We start from the raw sequence: 21,022 nt of genomic DNA on the forward strand, positions 1-21,022 counted from the left end.
ATCTGATCCAGTCCTCACTCTCACAAGCTAATTTGAAAGATTCCTTTTGATTTCAGTGAGTGTTAGATCATGCTCACAGGCAAAGTGTGCTGCATAATTTTAAAACCCTATATGGAATCTATCCAATTTAGTCACTTCAGCCTTCTGCCTTCAGTACATTTTGAATGAAAAGGAATTGAAGGTAGACGGCTGAACTGTGCTAAATTTTGTTGAAGAGCTGTGTTGCATTTGGTTTTTTCTTCCTTCCTCTTCTTCCCCCCCATCCTCCAGACATTGGTATAGTAAGATTTAGACTGAAAACTGCAAAGCACTTCAGCATATTCTAACTTCACTTTGCTGGTAGGACTTAATTCATTTATACTCTGCTTCTGTATGCTGCAGGGAATGTTCAGAGTGCAATTGAACAAAAGGCCCTCCCACCCCCACATGCAAAAATTATAGCTAGAAAGTAAACAGTTCATTGTGTATCTGAAGTATTCATGCTGGTTGTATCTTTATGTGCATTTTCTATATATCATAGGTCTGTATATTCTGTATATATGGAATGGGGGTGGAGATCATAGGTGCTTGCTTGCTTTGGTGCCTAAAATGTTAATTTTGACATCTATGAAATATTTTTGCAGCCTCATATATATATGAGTTCCAGTGAATGTCCAAAATGCATATGAATGCTCACAGTCCTAGATAAATTTTGTGAATGCTTGGATATAGCTATAGATTTCCCCCATTTTTTAGACATGCACATCTGTTTCCAAGCATTCACAAAATTATTCTGGGTTTGTCATCATTAACATGTGAATGTTGACATTCACCACATTTTGGACATTCACTGTCACATATTGTAGGGCTTTGTGGGTTTTAGCTTTTCTGGTTTAGGGCGAGGGAACTGTGTTACCAGTAAGTATGCTTATTCTAGGTTAGAGCTGAAACTGCACCTGTTTTGTAGCAAGTATGAAATCATCTCTTTAGTGCTTCTGTCAATGTGCTTTTGTAAAAACGTGGGAGAATTTCAGTGCTGCTTGGCCTTCTTAATATTATGTTAGAACAGACAACATGCATGTGTACAAATAATTACTGGCTGTTAGTGTACAATTTTGTACTTAAGCAATATGGTACTGGAAGATGATCCTCTGTTTTAAGGACATGTCCCTTATTAGGGAACTTGACAACTCCATAGAACATCTTATTGCAGAATGCTGTAGCATCAGAATTACCTAAAGAACAGGCACCACGATTCTGAAGTTTCTCTCTCACAATATGCAACTCTATTAGCTAACAACTCACTGTCCATTTCATCTTTCTTGTCAACATCTTGCTCTGTATTCCCCATTTCGCAGAGGTGGGAAAGTGGTCAACCCAGTCAAGGGATCCTTCAAACCTGGTCCTGATTCTTTTGATAATGTAGTGAAGCACCATAGTGGGAAAGGGCTCAGTGGTACAGCACATGCTTTATATGCAAAAGGTCTCGGGTTCAGGTTGTGGCATCTGCATTTAGGGTTTAGAAGGACTCCTGTTTCAAACCCTGGAGAGCCACTGCCAGTCAGTGTCGACAGTACTAAGCTAGATGGACCAATAGTCAGACCTGGGATAAAGCAGGTTCTAGTATAACATTCTAAAATGGTATATAGATGCTGAAGTTTATGATGATGCCCAAGGGTGGATTAATCAATGTTCAAAAGAAGAGTTACCTCAGTTTAACAAGCAGTTAGCACACTTCACTAAACAGAGCGGGGTAGCAGGATATGGATGAGGTATGGTTTTCTACTTAAAAGGGAGTCTGTACCTCTACTCAGTTGCTGCTTCATGAGACATTTACCAGATTGAGGGCTTCCTCAACTCTTTTTTATGCTGCTGTCCATTATAGAGTGCTTACTATCCTATAGAAATGAACACGCAGAGGAAATTTGGGCTGTCCTCTACTGACTTCATTGAACATGATTTTTCCCTCCCGCTCATTTCTCTGTGTAAAATGCATATAAATGTACATTTATATAAATTGCATATAAAAAACCCATGCTCTTTAAACAACCTCAGAAATAACACCCAACACTGCTTGCTTTTGTTCATCTAAACCAGGGATAGCTAATATGTTGCCCTTTAGATGTTCTTAGACTTCATCTCTCATCAACTCCAGCTGGCATGGGAAATGATCAAGGATGATGGGAGTTGTAGTCCAACAACTACTGGTGGGCACCATATTGGCTACTCCTGATTAAACGCTACCATAGCCAGATGATTGTGAAGCAGTGGTGTTTGGCCAATTTACCAGACAAAAGACTGCAATTTTAATAGGACACAGTTTCTCAGTTACAGCCAATATAGAATCTTTATGGTACCATCAATACAGAATCTTTATGGTACCATCATTGATAAGTCAGTGCAGAACATTTGCTCCATTTACTTATATGGGACTAGAGAATGTTATGCAATCAGGAAAACCTCTGAGAAGTCAGGCTTGTATTGCCACCCTGTCCTATACCCTGTTGCTTTTTCATTGTCCCATACAAATTAGTGGAATGTATTTAGGGCCTGTTGTACCATTATCCAGAGTAAGGTAGGCTGCATTCAGACGTGGGGTGTATAGCTGCTTTTCCTGATAATGATGCTAGCATTTCTGTCCAAATTTGTAATGTTCCTTTCAAAGCAGAGTACCTGTTGCGTTATGGAACTGTGACTTTTTTCATCAATATACTGCCATGTCACACTACATTTTATTCACTCCAGTGACCGTGGTGTGACACAACACACATCATTGGACATGTTGCCCGACCCACCCTTTATGCACATGCATGCTACCGTATGCCAGAATGCTGCTCCAAATTTCATTATGTGAGTAATGGTGGTGGGATCCCAAAAAAACCATGGGAAAAATAAAAATTTCCCATAATTGTCTGGGTTAATGGTGGTTGCAAACAGATTTTTTTCTGGAAGCAGTTAACATGAAAATGAGCACCAAACTTCCACTTGATTCTGCTAGATTTCCATAAGTGGCTTTTACTTTGTGTGAAAGATCACATAAATGTGAAAATGAACAGGTAAGGAATCATCAGTAAAACTAAATAAGGTGCTGTCTGAATCCAGCCGTAAGAACACGAGCCTACTGGATCAGGCCAGAGACCCATCTAGTCCAGCATTCTGTTCTCACAGTGGCCAACCAGATGTAGTTGTCTCAAACAGCTGCTTTTGCATTTAATGAAAGGGCAGCAAATTAATTGATTAAATTTATTACTACATTTTTACTTCCAGGGATTGGGAGAGGTGGGGGGGTGTTCCCCCCCCCTCGGTGCCAAAATAACTTGACCAACCTTTGGTTCTACATGCATGGGGCTGGGGTGTAGGGAGCCATTTGCTACCCCTCTTCAGGTGACAAATTGTGTTTGGCTGGCCCTGAGTGTGTTTATTCTTGACTCTTTTATGAAACAAGGGAAAGGATTCCAGTCAGGGAGAAATAGTGGTGAGAGGAACACTTGCCTACTTCCCAACACAGTGTGTGCTGTTGAAATCAGTGGGACTTCCTTCTGATAGCCCACAATTAATATTGTGCTGGAAAGACTAGGGAATGTAAAATAGTCAGCTAGGGAGTTTTGGATAGCATACACACTTCCACAAAGCCTATAAAACATGTACAAGTTTGTTCTTGTATATCCAGCAGGAAATACCTTAAGCAAAAAAAAGGGGGGGGGAATGAGGAAACAGGAGCACAGACAAAAATTGTACACCTACATTTGGTGCTGGGATTAATTCAAGAATGCTATGGGTGCAATATGCTATGCGTGCTTTAAGATTCAGTCTTGATAATGGCTGCCTGAGGGGTGGCTGTGGCATGAAGCACCTTCTTACTAATTTAGGCTGGTACAAGAGCTCTTCCCTTTCTTGGAAAAGGATGACTTCATCGCAGATATCCATGTGTTGGTTACTGTAATCATGCAGCATACGGGACTACCTCTGAAAAGGTTTTGGAAACTTCAAGTGGTGTGGGACACGGTGACTAATTTAGTGACTAACACGGACTCACCACAATGCATACTTATTTCTTCTGTGCTAAAGAATTTGCATTGGTTTCTAACTTTAAAGCTTCTTCTTGGTCCTAGCCTTTGGAATGTGATGGCCATAGAGCTTGGGCCAGGGGAGAGAAGCAGTTTATAGTCAGGAAATGAGCTGGAGAGGAGTGAGTGAGTGAGTTTGGAGATGTGTGTGATCCTAGGATGAAGAACCTTAGGGCACTGGGACTGTTTCTGGCACTCTGATGCAGAGTTGGTGAATATGCTACTTGTTGCAACAATGTATGTTTGCTTCTACTATGTTCTGTGTTACCCCTAGAAACATCTTGCTGTTCTGAAATGAGAAGTGAGCATCAATATTGTGGTGCAATATATCTTGGGCCATAGCTAACTTACAGCTGATGAGAATGGGCTCTGATCCATGAAACCTGATGGGACACTGTATTTGTTAGTCTTGAAAATGACACCTTCTTACCCCCCCCCCCCCGCAACAAGCTGAAATGGCTAAAAAAAAAACCCCTCAAACTTGTAAAAAGGGAGCCTGGACTTAATGAATAAAACTATATTAAAAAGGTTCTGATGACATTTTGAAATAAATATGCATTTTCATTATGCAAATCTATTCATCACTGGTTAAAAGAACTGGCTGTGGTGGTAATAAGGGTGCCACCCCACCCCCCAATTGCATGTTACTGGCATATTGTAGTACACTGAGGCCAAAGCTTGATTCAGCAAAGAGCTTAGCAGCACAGTCAGCAGAATCGTGTAATTCAGCTCTTGCTGAACTGTAAGAGTTGCATCCAACAACATGAGCGTCCTGTCACTGCAAGGATTTCTGCTTGCTTGATGAAAAGTTCTTCCTCCTGCACCTCCCAACCTGTTCTAAGGGTTCCCCTAACCCTCTAGAACAGGGGAGTACTCAGGGTGTGCATGGGGGAAGAAGAGGGGAAGTCCCTTTGTGCAAGTGGAAATCCTTGTGCTAATGAGATGCATTAGTTGAGTATTCACCTAACACTCCAGATTTCAGGTGGGTGAAATAGATTTCAGGGTAGTACGGCCATAGGCTTAAGAGAGAGAGAGAGAGAGTATATATATACATACATACTCTCTCTCTCTCTCTCTCTCTCTCTCTCTCTCAAGCCTATGGCCGTACTACCCTGAACACGCCCGATCTCGTCTGATGTCGGAAGCTAAGCAGGGTCAGGCCTGGTTAGCACTTGGATGGGATACTGCCAGGGAATACTGGGTGCCGTAGGCTTAGAGGAAGGCAATGGTAAGCCACCTCTGAATATCTCCTACCATGAAAACCCAATGAATATATAAAAAAAGATTCATAGGGTTGCCATAAGTCATAATCAACTTGAAGGCATATAACAACAATATACATTAAATAAGATCTCCCTGGCTATAACCCTTCTTCCTTGTATGCTATATGCAGAATATTTTAGTATTCATGAATTGGTATCCCACCTTTCAGTGTTCCTGTTCTCAGGGTGACTTAGGACAGTACTAAAACAATCCACATATAACAACAAATTCCAACATATTAAAACAGAAGAGCAGCATTCGGATATGAATCTGAAGCTGTGAAGTTCAGCAAGAGCTGCAGTGTATGCTTCTGCTGATTGTACAGTATGGCTGTTTCTCTGGACTTTCCAGGTGTTCATCCGGTTAGTCCAATATTGCAGCTCATACTGTATTTTAATACTGTATGGGTGTGAGTGTAAAGGTTTTTATTAAGATAGCACACCTGCTTCAAACTAAGGGGGAGAATCTAGAGTACTTTCTCTCACAATACCAGTCTTGTATGGGTCAATAAACTGTACATTAAGTACCCATTTTAAAAAGCATACTTACCATTACTACTTTGAAAGGAATCAGCAGCCATTTCTGGTGAGGAGATGGTGATCCAAAAGTAAAACAATAAATAGTAACCTCTCCTCCCTTCCCCTTCCTTTTAAGCATTAATTCTTCCAATTTCACCTCTTTGTGTGTTCCGTAGGAGGACTCCTACTCTTACCTCCCCTTTTTCACTTACACAGAACATTGTCTTTTTACTGGAATAACTCATTGGTTCTAATCCCTGAACTGAAAGTAAAATCAACTTTGCCTCGTATGCAGTGTTGTTTCCAGTGCCTATTGTTGTACTCCCGGCTGCTGGAAAGTCACAACTCATGCCCAAGGTACTTATGAAGATTACAGCTTTCATATGAGGTAAAAAGCTCTGATTCGAAGCTTACAGCAGTAACAAAGAAAGTACACAGTTGAGAGCAGCTTATGGGATCCCTTCAGATTTACATTCATGCTTTCCCTCTCCCCCCTCTGTTTTTGAGTAGCGTTGGAGAGTGGAAGTATCTACACTGTTCATCTTTTCACAGTGGAAGTATTACATTTGTGCCTTCTTCATTCCTGATCCTAGGCACTGCATGAGTGGTCTTGCTTTCTTTTTCTGTTAGATGTCACACTTCGTATCTGGAGAAAGCTATGAATGAGCCTTATTTACTCTTTGAATGTTGAATGTTATTGCTTGGTGACTGAAGTGCTCTGAAGTAGCCTGCTCAGCACTCAGCTTGTCTTTTTCAGTCAGGCCCAGCTCAGTCAAGGCAATCTTCTTTCAGCTAATTGGACTTAGTCACGCATGCAAAGTTACTCAAGTGTAGTACAGTGTGTCAATATAATATCCCACCATGCTTATGAGCCTGCTGTAATTTATGCAAGAATGACAATGTGCAGTACAGTGCCCTGCCCTACTCTTTTATGGCTGTCATTTCTGAGGGCAAAAGTAATAATTACAACATCACCATAGCTATGCTTATATTGTACATATGAGGGTATGTAGATGGTTGACGTCTTAAGTTTAGCATTTTCTGACCTGCAAGTGCTTAATTGCACATTCCCAATTGGATAGCATGTACTAGGTTGCTCTTAAGACAACAATGTAGGGAGTGGGGGGAAATTAGGCACCTTATTCTTAGGATAGGATTCTTTTGAAAACTGTATTTTCAATTTTTAAATCCCATATTTTGGGATTTTAGGTTGTTTTTAAATTGTTTTTAATGTTGTATTTTAAAATTGTTGTCATCTGCTCTGAGACCTTTGGGTAAAGGACAGGTAATAAATGATGATGATAATGTCCTGTAAGCCACTGCTCCAGCAGTTCAAAGACTGCTTTGCTGATATACCATCAAAATTTGTGAGGTACTCAGGACGTTGGCTTGTCACAACTTCTGCAACAGTTGCCATTGTGAGATCTGCAGCACATGGAACATTAGAGCAGCCTTTCCCAACCAGTGTGCCTCCAGATGTTGTTGGACCACAACTCCCATCAGCCTCAGCCAGCATTGCCAATGGTCAGGAAAGATGGGAATTGTGGTCCAGCAACATCTGGAGGCACACTGGTTGGGAAAGGCTGCATTAGAGAGTAATACTTTTTTATATTTATATCCTGCCTTAACAGCAGAATAATTACTCGAGACAGTTCAAGGAATAATATAAGAAGAAACTGCTGGATCATACCAACAAGGCCATCTAGGCCACAGTTGCCAGCTCCCAAGCAGGGCATGAAATAGCTCTCTCACGTTACAGACTGAGAGAACAAATAGCAAGATTAGGACATGTGTAGGGCTAGAGATCTCATGATCCTAATGTATGATGTATTAGCACAATGATAATGCAATATATTGTAGAACTGATAGAATAGGATTGTTACTAACAGGCAGGATAGCAGGCCTAAGTGAACCATGTGTCTGCATTGGCAGTACTTCCTGTAATAAATATATGTGTTCATGTGTACTGTTTAATTACTATAATCTCATAAACGATGTATAAAAACTTCATACAATGAAAATAAAAATAAGTTAAGAATGCATACCAGGAGCAGTTCGTATAGTATTTGTTTCATCCCAAGCTGCGTTCCTGGTTAGGGCACAACATTTGAGTTGTGTTTCAGGAAAGGTAGCTCAGTATTAAAGGATTATTAGCGTTAAGGTTCTTTGTGTTGTCTGGACAGATATCCTGAGGAACACTGTCTCCTAAGCTTCAAGGTGAAGTGCCTGCCATGTTTCTCACCAAATAAATGTAATGTGACTTGGTGTCCCATCTTGTGTCTTGAAGCAATAAATTTCACCTCCTTGTGTGTTTTGTCCTTTATTGTTCTTTTGCTTATCTTTCTGCTTGTGCACTGCAGGTTACTTCTTGTGCTGATTTAGCTGTGTAGGCTTTTAGGACTAGAATGCTAGTTTGGAGTGGAGATTCAGATTAAGTAATTGTTCCTGATATGTAATGAGCATGCAAATGCTCAGTTGCTTCAAGTATATCCGATAAGGTGTGGGAGGTGGCACTGACTTTTACTGATGCCATCAATGACAGCCCTGAAAACCCATTTGGGTCTCTCACACACACTCACGCACCCACACCCATGTGAGGATCCTCTAAAAACTTGCAATGTGTATATGAACTGCAAAATCCTACCCCCCTCTGCTGTTGCCTCGAGGGCAAAAAGGAATCTGAGTCGATTCTTCTCTTCTAAAGTGACTATAGGGAGAGGTAACTTGGGCTCAGAGGAGGGCTTAGCTTCTATTTTTCCCTGTGGCAACTGAGGCAGAGGGATTTGGCTCAGAACTCCCTTTAGCGCTACATTTGAATCTGCAGATCACTTCTAGGCACTATATTCTTGCCACTGTTGATTGCAAATGAACAGGGTTGCTTGTTATGAAGTAGCTAACTGGAATTAAGTGATCTGACGATATACCTATAGATTTAACATTTAAAGCTAATCTGATAAATGCATTTAGCAGGTAAGAATTACTAGCATTTCAACACAAATTGCATTGTATTTTTTCATTGTATTGGATAGACTAATTTCCCTATAGCTCATAATAACAATGTGTTGGATTCTTGTTAGTAAACCATTGTTATTTCTACAAGTTATAGCATTGAGATTTTCAGTTTTCTATTAAAAAAAGAAACAGAGCCAAAAATTCTGGTACTAACCAAAGAAATTAAATATGAAATTTCATTTAGTTAGAGTTTGCTCTGGTGATAATGATTACAGGCTCTTTGCTAAGGCTGGTGAGTCCTAGATGAATTCATCGTTAGATACGTTGGTATAAAAATTCATCTGAAGCACTCTTCGCAACGAAGATGTGGCCAGTGTGGGCTTTACAAGGAATTGCTTGAGGAATAATTGCAAAATACATTTGGTACCATAAATGGAAAAATTATGAGGACTATGAGCAAAGTGGTCTTTCAAGTATATCTTTCAAAGAAGAGAGATAAGTACAATTTAACAACAAAGTATGTTAATGCTGGGCCAAAGGGTACTGCAAAGCTATTAACAAACATGTTGAGACTAAAACAGAGGATTTTGTCTTGTTTGAGAACTGGGTATAAATTAACTTTTTTACATTGCTTTTAAAATACCTAAAGAAGTGAAACATGTTGTGACTGATATTTTCATAGGGATTTTCTTTATGTTCTAAACATCTCTCTTAAATTAAGCGGTATGCATGGAAAGGTCTCTTTAAGGACTGAGATCAATTACAAAATAAAATGACATTTCTTAAAGGACAAAGGTTATTTATGAACGTGATCCCATGCTTATGATTCTAATTACAATTAAGATTAAACATATTATAGTTGAATATTAGGGGACTTATTTTGAATTGGTTTATATTTTGCATACTGAGAGACTATGTGATTTATTGTTGTTTGGTTGGTTTGCCATAAAACACTCAAGGCAGTTTATATGGAAAAAATAAAATTGATATGGACATTATTTATGGAAAAACCCATTCACTGTCAGTATAAATGATTGTTTATGGAAATGAAATATTTTGAGCGAATTCCTCAAAGTATTTGGGCAGTTCCATACTTTCTGTGACAAACGTGCTTGTAGCATTTTCTGCACTGCTGTTTCCTACAGCAAATAAGTAAAATAAGGATGGCATACCCACATGTACATGCATTTAGTGACCATGGTCCAATTGAGTTCCCAGAAGTATACATGCAGTGTTTAAAGATGAATCTACACATGCGAGTTGCAACACTAAAATTAAAAATTAGTGGCCAAAGTGTCAAACAAAATTGTTTTCTGTAAACATTAAAGTACAAAATATATTATAATACCAATTAAAATCCAACAGTTAACCTTTGTTTCTGTATAGCTTAAATATGCCAGGTGTGGGGAACCTTTCATCCACCAGTTGTTACTGAAGTGTATCTCCCATCAACCCCAGGAGGCATGGAAGCTGTAGTTTAGCAACATCTAGAGGGAACAAAAATTCCCCAAACCTGATAGATGTTAATAGGGAGCTCAGGTGCTGAGTTATAATGACTATGTAACCAAAATGGGGCTACTGAGAAACAAGAGGGGGAGGTCAGCATGCTTGGGGAGCCCCAAGGTTTTCAGAAGTATGTAAAATCTAAGGGGGGATCTAAGAGGACAAAAATCCCAGAATACCTCAGTGTGAAGTAAACATGCTCATTGGACCCAGAATGTTAGGAGTCTTTTGCAGGTGTTGTGACTCAGGTTGGGGAGGGAGGCTTCGAGAGGCCAGACTCTGACACTGAGGACTGGAGTGATGAACTGGAGGAAGGGATTAGCAGTAGGGATAGACCACAGAGCTTGCAGATCTCTGTCACTGACAACTTGACTTCCCCTGATTCTGGCCCCCCTGCTGAAGTGCAGCCAGTGGACGCAGAGGAGGGGTTCATTGCTGAGTCAACGTCATAGCGCTGCAGAGTCATGCTTAGTCAGAGTTAGTCAGGGCAAAATTCCTAGAAAGCTTAGTTAGGTTAATAAGGCACACTGCTTTTGATGTAACTGTAACTTTAATAGAAAGAAAAAAAACCACGGCCACGTCTGAGACTGGACCTCTCGACTTTGGGCAGGACAGTAGGAGAGGCAGGTGGAATAAGTGGAAAATTGGGTTGGAGGGGGGAAATAGACTGGAGTATCCTGAAAGAAGGCATGGTTGGCTGGCCAACTGGCACCCTGAACAGGAACATTCTGCACTGCAACATTTTGTTGCCAGTTCCACTTGTAATACTGTATTTCCAATATTGCATATTGAATCTATAATGCAGCCACTATTATGCAAACGTGTATCATGGTGTGCCAATCACAAATATCTGGTTACAAAATTTCAAATTAAATTTGCTGGCTTCATTTCAGCCAAACAGTCTTCTTAAGTAGCTTTGTGTTGTATAAATCTTAAAACATCATATCAGAATTGCAGTCCTTTATGTTGGCTTCTGCCAGAAACAATACGCTATATTACTAACTCCTCTCTCTATTCCAAAATGCATGACATTATGTTATTTTGCTGCAGTGTTCTTCATTATGTTCTGTTTCACTAGCTGCAGCTTTTAGGAGTGGGGAAACTCTCCATGGTTCTATGTCATGTGATATGTTATGTAGTACTAGATGTTACAAGAGGAGAAGCAGACGAGGCCACTGTTTTTAGCGGCATCCGTGAATTCTCCATATTGTGTCGTTCTGACCGGATGCTCTGATATGAGAGCTTGTTTATAATAGTTTGAAATAATTGGTTTTGCCATATGACTTAATATGTGCTTGTAAGAATAGGAATAGCTTTTCCTGCTGTCTGTATTGTTGAATCGTAATTCTGTCACTCAGCCACCCATGTTGCTGTAAACATACAGGTTGCCTCAGTACTACTGATACTCCACCATAGTTCTTGCTGAAAGCAAAAACCTTAATCTTTATACAGAATACATGTACGAGAGCCCATTATGCAATGCCTAGTGAGAATCAAGGTGGTTTTTTCCCCTCCTTTTCTCTGAATATGGCAGAGCTTGGAAAAGTTACTTTTTTTGAACTACAACTCCCATCAGCCCAATCCAGTGGCCGTGCTGGCTGGGGGAGTTGTAGTTTAAAAAACTAACTTTTCCAAGCTCTGGAATATGGTAAACACTCATGAAAGGGAGCACTCTTGTAAGTTTTCCTGTTGAAATTTCCTCTTTCTACTGCAAGCCGAGGACTGAATGATGTACCTACACAAGTCAAGTGCAGCATGTACCTGCATAAGTCAACAGCAAGCCATCTTCTGCCCTCATTGTTACTTTGTCAGAGAGGTGCTTGCCTACTAGTGCAGCAGCAGAAAGAACCCAGAGATCATGTGGAGTGTGACATGTACCCCATCTAATATTTGTAAGGGATTCTGAGGTCTCATTGCCCCTGTGACTTTGTGCTCTTTCTCTCCAAATGGGATTTGAAGATGGTTTTCTAGTAGAGTTAAGATTTAATTATTGCACAGAATTTAGATTTGAACAGTGTTATTAGCATGTAAAAGATGACCTACTGTATAGCAGCACAGAGCATCTGTTTCATTGACCCACCCTTTAAACTTCCAGAATTATAATGGCTCTGGTTTGCCATCTGGCCAGCTTTAAACCAGCCTAACTAAATCCACCCCCCCCCCCAAAAATCTAGCCAATTACTTTAAGTTCAGCCTCCGTCCTCGGCAATGAGGAATAGCCTATAAAGCTTATTTAAATATATTAAAAAATACAGATGAGCTATGGTCATGTTCCTTCTAAGAGACTTGGCAACCCTGCTGTAGCGTAGAAAAGTTTTTATAGGTTTGCAAGACAATAGTGTGTGGGAGAGTTGTCACTTTCTTTTTGTTTTACTTTAGAGCTATCTAGTTGAGTTTGGGGGTTTTTTTGTGTGTAGTCAGATGTGCTTTATTTTGATTAATAGAGGATGTGACATACAAGAGCCAGCCAATTTAGATAAATATAAAACATGCTTGTAGTTTATTGTAACCACGCTTTTTAAATGCATTCATTCCAGTTTCAATTCCAAATTCTATGCCACCTAACAGTGCAATCCTATACATCGCTTCTCAATAGTAAGTCCCACGAATTTCAATGAAACTAAATCCAGTGTATGTTTGGTTTTATTTGGAAAGATACACCCTGCCCTTGCAATGTATCTGAATTGGTTGGGGTGGCTATAACAACAAAATAATAAAAATGGAAACTGGCTTGCCAGATAAAACTATTTTAAACAAAGGGTCTACCTGACTGCACTATATAAAAATAATCTGCCTGGCAAGACACATACTTGACAGAACCTAGATGTTTTAACTAATAGGCAAAAAAGGAGGGGTGCAAAGTGGTCCCAAGACTTATGGTATTCCCCAATTTGAGAGTACTTTTTGTCTTTTCCTAGCCAACTCATCATCTTATTTGTATACCACCTTTCCACACACAAAAATTGTGCTCAAAACAGCTCAGAGCAAAGTGAACAGCAATTACAAGAACAATCTCATGATAACAAAAATAACAACACAGCACCATCACAGCAAATAAAAAAAGGTTCAATACTATAAACATAACATTACATCTGTTAGCAGGCACAATTACACTTCCTGGCAACATAGCAAAAATAAAAAGGGAATTCAATATGCAAACCAGATCCAGGAGTAATCCCAAACTGCTTTTTCAGGAGGAATGCTATCTCTTTTCATAGCTGATCTGACCAGGTGTATTTTATCTTGTGGGATTAAGATTCAGTTTATTATCCCTCATCAGACCATTATTTATTTACAAAATTTCTACCCACATAGCAATTACAGGGCAGTTTTCAATATTATTAGAAAGTCATCGTAAAACTGAATAAAACTATTAACCCTTAATATGAAACACAACAGCACTGAGTAGAAACCTAAGACCTTGTACAACCAATTAATTTCCCCAAAGTCCTGGGAGAATAGCTAAGTTTTAACTTGGCAATGAAATCCTGACACAGTAGTCACCCTCTGTACCTGCAAGGGGGTGGGAGAGAATGCCATAGGCAGGGTACTCCAACAGACAATTGGATCCCGGGTAAATAAGGGCCTTAAAGTTCAATACCAGCACCTTAAATTGGGCCCAGTAACACATAGACAGCAAGTGCAGATCCTGCAGAATAGTTATTATATGTCTACATGAAGATGCATGATCAAATGGCAGAATTCTGTACTAGCTGCCGTTTCCAGACCTCCTTCAAAGGAACCCCATATAGAACTCATTGCAGTAATCTAGATGTGAAGTTACAAGAGCATGAACTACAGTGGCTATGCTATTCAGATCCAGGAACTGCTGTAGTTGATGATATTCCTCACCACCAAACCCACTTGGGCCTCAAGTGCTGGATCCAGGAGTACATCCAGACTATGGAGCTGCTCCTTCACCGGGAGTGCAACTCTCTCAAGAACAGGCTGAACACCCAAACCCTGGATATGGGAACCACTTGCCAGTAGGACTTCCATCATGTCAGGATTTCCCTACAGCCTATTGGCCCTCATCCAGCTCATGACTGCCTCCTAGCATCGGTTCAGTACTGTCACAGTTTCATCTGGTTCAGATGCTATGAAGAAGTAGAGCTGTGTGTCATCTGCATACTAGTGGCACCAAGCTCCAATCCCCTAGAGGCGTCATGTAGACATTAAGTAGCACTGTGGACAGAATTGAACCCTGTGGTACAGTACCATTGCAAGGGGTTGAGCAGAAGTCTCCCAATATATGGAGTGGAACCTGCAGGTAGTAGTGGAACCACTGTAACATGGTGCTTCCAACCAGTAATTTCCCCTAGGTGGATACCATGATTGATGGTATCAAAGCTGCTGAGATATTGAAAATCAGCAGGATTCAGACACATGCACTGTTACAGATCACCAGCCAGAGCATCTTGGTACCAAAACTGGAACTGAAGCCAATTGAAATGGGTCAAGGTAATCTGTTTCATGCAGATATACCTGAAGTTGCCTGGCCATTGCTTTCTTAAGCATCTTGCTCAAGAAAGGGAGATTAGCAATTGAGCAATTGCTTCTACAAATCTCCAGAACCAGGAAGGGCTCCATTAGCATTCTAGTCATCACATTTGCCATTACTCCAACCTTTCTAAAAAACAAACAAACAGACACAATTGTATCAAACACCTGGATCATCCTGTATTCCAGAGATCAATTGGGGCTTCAGCAGAAACATCAGATGAGGTGACAGGAAATCCTCCAAGAGCAGTCAGTGAGCCAATCTGGATCCACAAATTTCCCAAGAGCAGCCAATTTAGATCCATTATCCTTAGGGAACAGAACTTTCTAATAGATTACTCACCCCTATGAAGATTAGGTTTGCAGCCTTAATTTTATTTATAGTATCTTGATACTGATGGTCTCCATAGAAATATGGCTCATTTATTTCATAGGAATTGCAGCTTTAATTAGGGAAAAAATGAAGCAGTAGACTATTCCATAGACCAAGGTACAGACAAGCATGGGAGGAGAAACATGTAGTGGATGAGACAAAGGTCTGAGTTCTAAAAAATTAAGCAAGGATATTTTTTCCATGTCCAAATAAATGTTGCACCACCTACTCTGTATTATCTGAAAAGAATTTTAATTAATCATTCAAATCCATTATGGATCTATTCCAGTCATTTTGAATAATAATAATAACAATAATAATAAATGATGGATGCAGTCGGAATTCCAGAAGTTAATCGCCCCAAACTCTTCAACAAGCAAGGGTCAAAATTGTGTCTGCACCTTTAAATGTGTTTGCAAGAAAACAGGAGGAAATGTTATAAAGGAAATGTTTGCCCCACGAGCTGCTGTGTAGTTAGATACTAAAAGTATACACAAGTCCCAAGATTTGCCATGTATATTTACATTTTTTAAATTCTGATCTGTTTCTGAGGTTCTCTGTGCACTCCACTTTGATCTGTAGTTTGGATCTTGAGCTGCTGTGTATAAAACAAAGCTAAATGCTTCTCAGTCACTATAACAGGAGACTAAACAGCCAAAACATTTCCCCCTTTGGGCTCAAAAGGATGAAATTTACAGGCACAGAAGCCCTTCCAGATTGCATTAACCTGCCAACTGCAGACAAATAGGTTTAAGGGCTTGTTATGGGGAAAGTAAAAGGGATTTCCTTTCCTCCACAATCCTTGGGGGGGGGGCGTTATATCTTTCTTGCCTTAAAATAATTAAGTGGCTGAGCAGAATGTATTTTTGCTTGTACATTTTAAAAAACTTTGCTTCTTCACACCAACCTTTCTTTCTGGTGGTTGGTTGTATCCTCTGATGGGTCTCACAGTGTGAGACTGTCTAGAGAATGCTGCCTGCCTGCTTGCTCTTGTTGGTTTGTTAAAGCTGAGCAACATTTTTTAAAAAAAACACTAAATGAAGCATTTAACTTAGAAAAAAAAACCTCCCTGTACTGCTGTACTTTAACAAAAACAACCCAGAGCTCTTATTGAGGCATTGTTTTTTACAGTCTCGCTTCTTTGGACTTTGAGAAACAACAATCTGCTGGCCTGAGTGCCCTATTATAGAGTAGAAGGGTGGTATAGAAATATTTTAAATAAATAAATAGAAACAGAGATATTATATAGGAAAATATACTGCTGTATCATTACAGAGAAACAGAGCACTCTGTGACTTTGTGGGAGCCCTAGACTGATGAGGTCTCTGAGTCACTGAAATAACATTGCACTTCACTTTGAGGCAGAGAGATCCTGAAACAACCCCAGTTTGCCTCATTATTCAGCCCACACACACAGCTGATGCACACTCTCCTCTATTAGAAGTATAAATCCACAAACAGACCCTGACCAGTAGTACAACTATAGTAACATACAATATGGGAAACTTTGGTTGACATTCTTCAATTCCCTGAAAGGGCAAGTAACTTTATAGCTTTTCTTTGGCATTGGATTTTTGCAAATCATTATATGCTTCACCATTTTTGATTCTCAAACAGTTACTAGGGTTGTGATCATATGTGTGGGAGTAATCCTTTCTGGATTCAGTGGGACTTACGGCCCTTAGCAAATATTAGTAGAATTAGATTGTAAATAATTTTAAGGCTAACAGCTCCTTGTTATAGAAATATGATGTTATATTTCACTGCACTTTTATAAGTGTTGTCTTTTAAAAAAAATGCTCAGTAAAATGTACTGTATTCCAGGGCTGCCATAATACTTGCCCTTGGAATATGTTTTGTATAATTTGCAATATATAATTATGTGAACAGGGAACTCGCTATACGAAGAAGCCCCCATACAAAAACACATTTGCATGTGACTCTAAAATATTGCTCCAGTATTGTAAATAATATGCTTTTGTTCAACAGGTGTAAGATGAGTGGAAGGGACCTTCAAGGATTTATTACAACTCACAGTGATACAGGTACACTTTTACAAGACATTTAAAATGTTCCAGCTTCATTGTTAGTGTCGCAGCTTGCTTCGCTCAGTATTAGCCAGCTGTATGAGTTACATAGAGATTATGTAGAGTTTATGCAGAGTTCATGGTTTGTGAGATTTATCCTATAATTCCCTGTCCTAACTTTTTGCAAACCCAGTGGACTTTGCTTGTTGAAGTTATTTCTTCTTTTTCAAGTTGCTTCCCACAGTGGCAGCAGTCATTCTTTCTCTGTAATGGACAGAAGCATCCCAGGGAGTGTGGCAAGAGCCCTGCTTTGGCAACATTTAGGGCATGCAGAAGGCGTCTGGTTCAATCCCCAGCTTCTCCAGGTAGATCTGGGGAAGACTCCCTGTCTGAAACCCTGCAGGGCTGCTGCCAGTCAGGACAGACAATAGTGAGCTATATGGAACAATGGTCTAACTCTATATAAGGCAGCTTCCTATGTTCCAGCGTGGCAAATGGTCAGAGATGATGGGAATTGTTGTTCAGCAATATCTAGATTCCCTGTCCCAGATTTAAGAGAACCAGTAGTTTTTCTGCGTAAGGAGAATGGCTGTTAAGTTTTTCCTTGCTGCAAGCAGAGGTCTAAGCATGTATATCTGAACTGACATGCACTATAATAACTAGAAGTTGGTTGCATAGATTATTACTGATATTTGCCTAACTTTAAGGGCCTGGTGCTTCATCTCATGTGTTGGGTTGCTGGGATAGTGGTTTTCATGAAATACTCACACGTTTAAGAAAAATGAAACATTTATTTGTGGCCACACTGTTACATTTTACCTTTCCCATTGTTGTTTTGTTCCAATTGTAATAGATTTCTTTTAAAAGGGAAGTTCTTTTGTTCTAATTGTGTTTCAAAATGCATAATGACTGGAAACTTTATCCAGGTTTGAAATGTTTCATGCTTCAACTAGGCAACTTGGTGGTGCGTGTGAAAAATGGCCTTAAGAGTTCCAAGTATAAACCTGCTGACTACGAGCAGCTATATGCAATTACTGATGCCAAGAAATTAGAATCTGTTAACATCCTGTTAAAGGTAAGTGTTGTGATTTCTGATGGATGTAGATGGCAACTTTATAAGCTGAGGGCAAAGGTGTCGTAAGAACTGATGGTTGATGTATATTCAAAGAAATTCTGCTGTCCGTAAGGAAATATGCTGAAAAAAATAATAAAGTGAGTAATAATGGCTAGATATTTGATAATGGAATTTACTGTTTAATGACTTGCTGCAAACTAACAGCCACATGAAGTGTTTGTGGTCTGGCTTTGTGTTAAACCTAAATATTACAGCTGTACCTAAATATTACACCCTAAATATTACAGCTGTACTCATTCTTGTCTTCTAATACTAAAGGGTTTCTGTCTCTTAATAGAGATTGCAAAGAACTGCTAAACCCTATGTTATAGGGGAGGGTAGATACGAGGCTCTATGACTGTGTAAGTGGCAGTTTCTCATCCATCTGCTCACCTGGGGACAATTGTGGCTCTCCCTGGATGAGCAGGGAAGTGGTGAACTGCAAAACTGTTTTTAATCAGTTTTACAAAGCTCATCAGTGACTGGCCTGCAGGTGAGCTACCACATGGTGGTAGCCCACAATGTTTGGGCAGGAAGAAAGGCCCTTGTCAGACCAGATATATTCCAGTTTACCAGTCTTATGTTTCCTGCCCTGAGGTGAACTCTGTTGAACTCAAAAGGTGTCATGGGCCCCAAGGAGAACATTTGGCAAGAATGGGAGAAGGAAAAGTGGGGAGAGATCTTGGGAAGGGGGTTTCCAGGACTGCAGAAACGGATGAAGGAGGCACAGGAGAAAGATCTTCAGACATATCTGAGCTTGCTATACAATTACTGAGAAAAGCCCAGAATCCGTCCTCTTTCTCCTGAACTATCTGGTGATGAATCTGCCCAGGCACCCAGCCCCCCAGCCCAGATTTAGCTGTGGAACAGTTAAAACTTAATGAACAGTTAAGAGAGCAAAGTGAAAGCAGTCAGTCTGAGCCAGTCTACACTTTCACTAAGGTCAAAAAAATTAGATGAGACACCTTCAGAAGATGCTTTCAGCTCCTAGAAAGAGCCTCCGCTTTATAACAAAAGCAAGAAAGACCTAGAATTAACCCACAGAAGTAAGTCCCACCCCTCTCTGATATAAAAGTTTAAAAATGCCTGTTTAGCTCTATTGTGGCAACACCTTGCTGTCACATCCATGCCTTGTCCCTGAGATAAGCTTAGACGGTTTAATATCCTGGCAGATGTTCTAGTGTTCTGATTCATGCCTAGAGTGCGATGCTGTGTTCCTGTACTGACTTCCTGAATTAAGCTTCATGCAGAAAAATCCAGTCTTCTAGTCCTGAGTCTGCTTCTTTGGTTGGGATACAGGACAAAAGGGCTTATTTCTGAGTAGACATGTAAAGGATTATTCTGTTGGTTGATCCTATTCTGCAATATTTTCCATACAAGTGGGACCTACAACAAAAATGTTGCACTCTAAAGTACTTCTCTTCAGGACTTGAGCCAGCCACCAACATTTCTAGGGTGCTCCATTCCATTCCCCATCCCCCCAAGTGTTCCATTCCCCCATCCCAACAGGTTACTCAGTATTCTGTGTCCTCAGAGCATCCTTGTTGGACTGTTCCCCACCCCTACCACTGCTTTGTTATGTTATGGTTCATTTATTTAAGGTAATTTTGTTCCAACTTTCCATTAAAAGAAATGCTCAAGGCAGTTTACAACCTGCCCATATTAAAACCAGCAATAAAATGCAAAACCGATATGGTTCCAAACTAAACAATTTCAGTACAGCATCAGTTGCCCTGAATAAGATATATGTGGTAACAAGTAGCAATTCCTTCCTTTAAACTAGGCAAGAAAGAAAAGTTAATGTGAAACTGCTCTAACAGCTTGAATCCAACACACTATTTTGGTGTCTAGGTTCATATGATGTGGTTTAAGGTTGCCAGTGTAAGTCTGATGGTGCTCTTACAACAGATATTTTTGCACTACCAGTGTTAGATTTGTCCCGTCGTCACCATAGCAACAGTTCTGGTGGTTCCAACATAGCAAATGGATGCCATTCAAAGACCTGTGTATGGCGCTGGGTGGGGGCCTAGGAAAGAGGCCAGTTATGTAGCAACCATACAGCTGTTCTGCTGACCCTGAGACTTCATAGACTGTAGCAAAATTATGTCTGTCTTCCTTAAAAAGGAACTTTTGATTATATATCCATGGGACAAAACTATACATATAATCGGTTATTGTCCTCTCTTTGTTTCATTTTGGTTTTTTTTTTGTATTTGTTACTTTTGTTCTGGGGCGGTGCCATTGAGTTTTACATTTTAGTGGCTCTTTCTACTTGCCAAGCAGAGGGGGCCAAATTAGCTTTTTGAGAAGTCATAGAGAGAGAGAGAAATGGATACAAATATGAACATAAAAAGAGCCCTGCTGTGTGAGACCAAAGGCCCATCTATTCCAGCATTCTGTTCTCACACTGGCTAACCAATTGCCTATGAAAAACCTGCAAACAGAACATGTGTGCACTTTTCCCGCTTGTGCTCCCCAGCAACTGGTATATAGAGGCATTACTGCAAGTAGTACAGAGCTTTCATGGCTAGTAGCCATTGACAGCTTTATCCTCCATGAATTTCTCTAATCCTCTTTGGAAGTCATCTAAGTTGGTAGTCATCACTACATCTTGCAATGGCAATTTCCATAGGTTAATCATGGATTGTGTGAAGAAGTACTGTCTATTATCTGTTTTGAATCTCCCACCATCCAGTTTCATTAGATGACCCTGGTTCTAGTAACCT

General features: G+C 40.1%; 1 protein-coding gene and 1 pseudogene across 9 annotated transcripts in view; both read left to right on the forward strand.

Annotated features, from left to right (window-relative positions):
- CCDC148 (coiled-coil domain containing 148) overlaps positions 1-21,022 on the forward strand; it is a 143,942-nt gene that overhangs the window by 23,226 nt on the left and 99,694 nt on the right. For 7 of the 9 annotated variants that reach the window (XM_061608720.1, XM_061608728.1, XM_061608726.1 and 4 more), the window contains exons 2-3: positions 17,145-17,200; positions 18,136-18,257. In XM_061608720.1, the coding sequence (XP_061464704.1) occupies positions 17,145-17,200; positions 18,136-18,257 (178 nt within the window). Of the gene's footprint in view, positions 1-6,195; positions 6,216-12,819; positions 12,878-17,144; positions 17,201-18,135; positions 18,258-21,022 lie in introns of those variants that run through there. The other 2 variants (XM_061608725.1, XM_061608723.1) reach the window with 2 other exon arrangements.
- LOC133378506 (5S ribosomal RNA) lies at positions 5,141-5,259 on the forward strand (annotated as a pseudogene).

The sequence above is a fragment of the Rhineura floridana genome, chromosome 2 (assembly GCF_030035675.1).
Source record: "Rhineura floridana isolate rRhiFlo1 chromosome 2, rRhiFlo1.hap2, whole genome shotgun sequence".
NCBI lineage: Eukaryota > Metazoa > Chordata > Lepidosauria > Squamata > Rhineuridae > Rhineura > Rhineura floridana.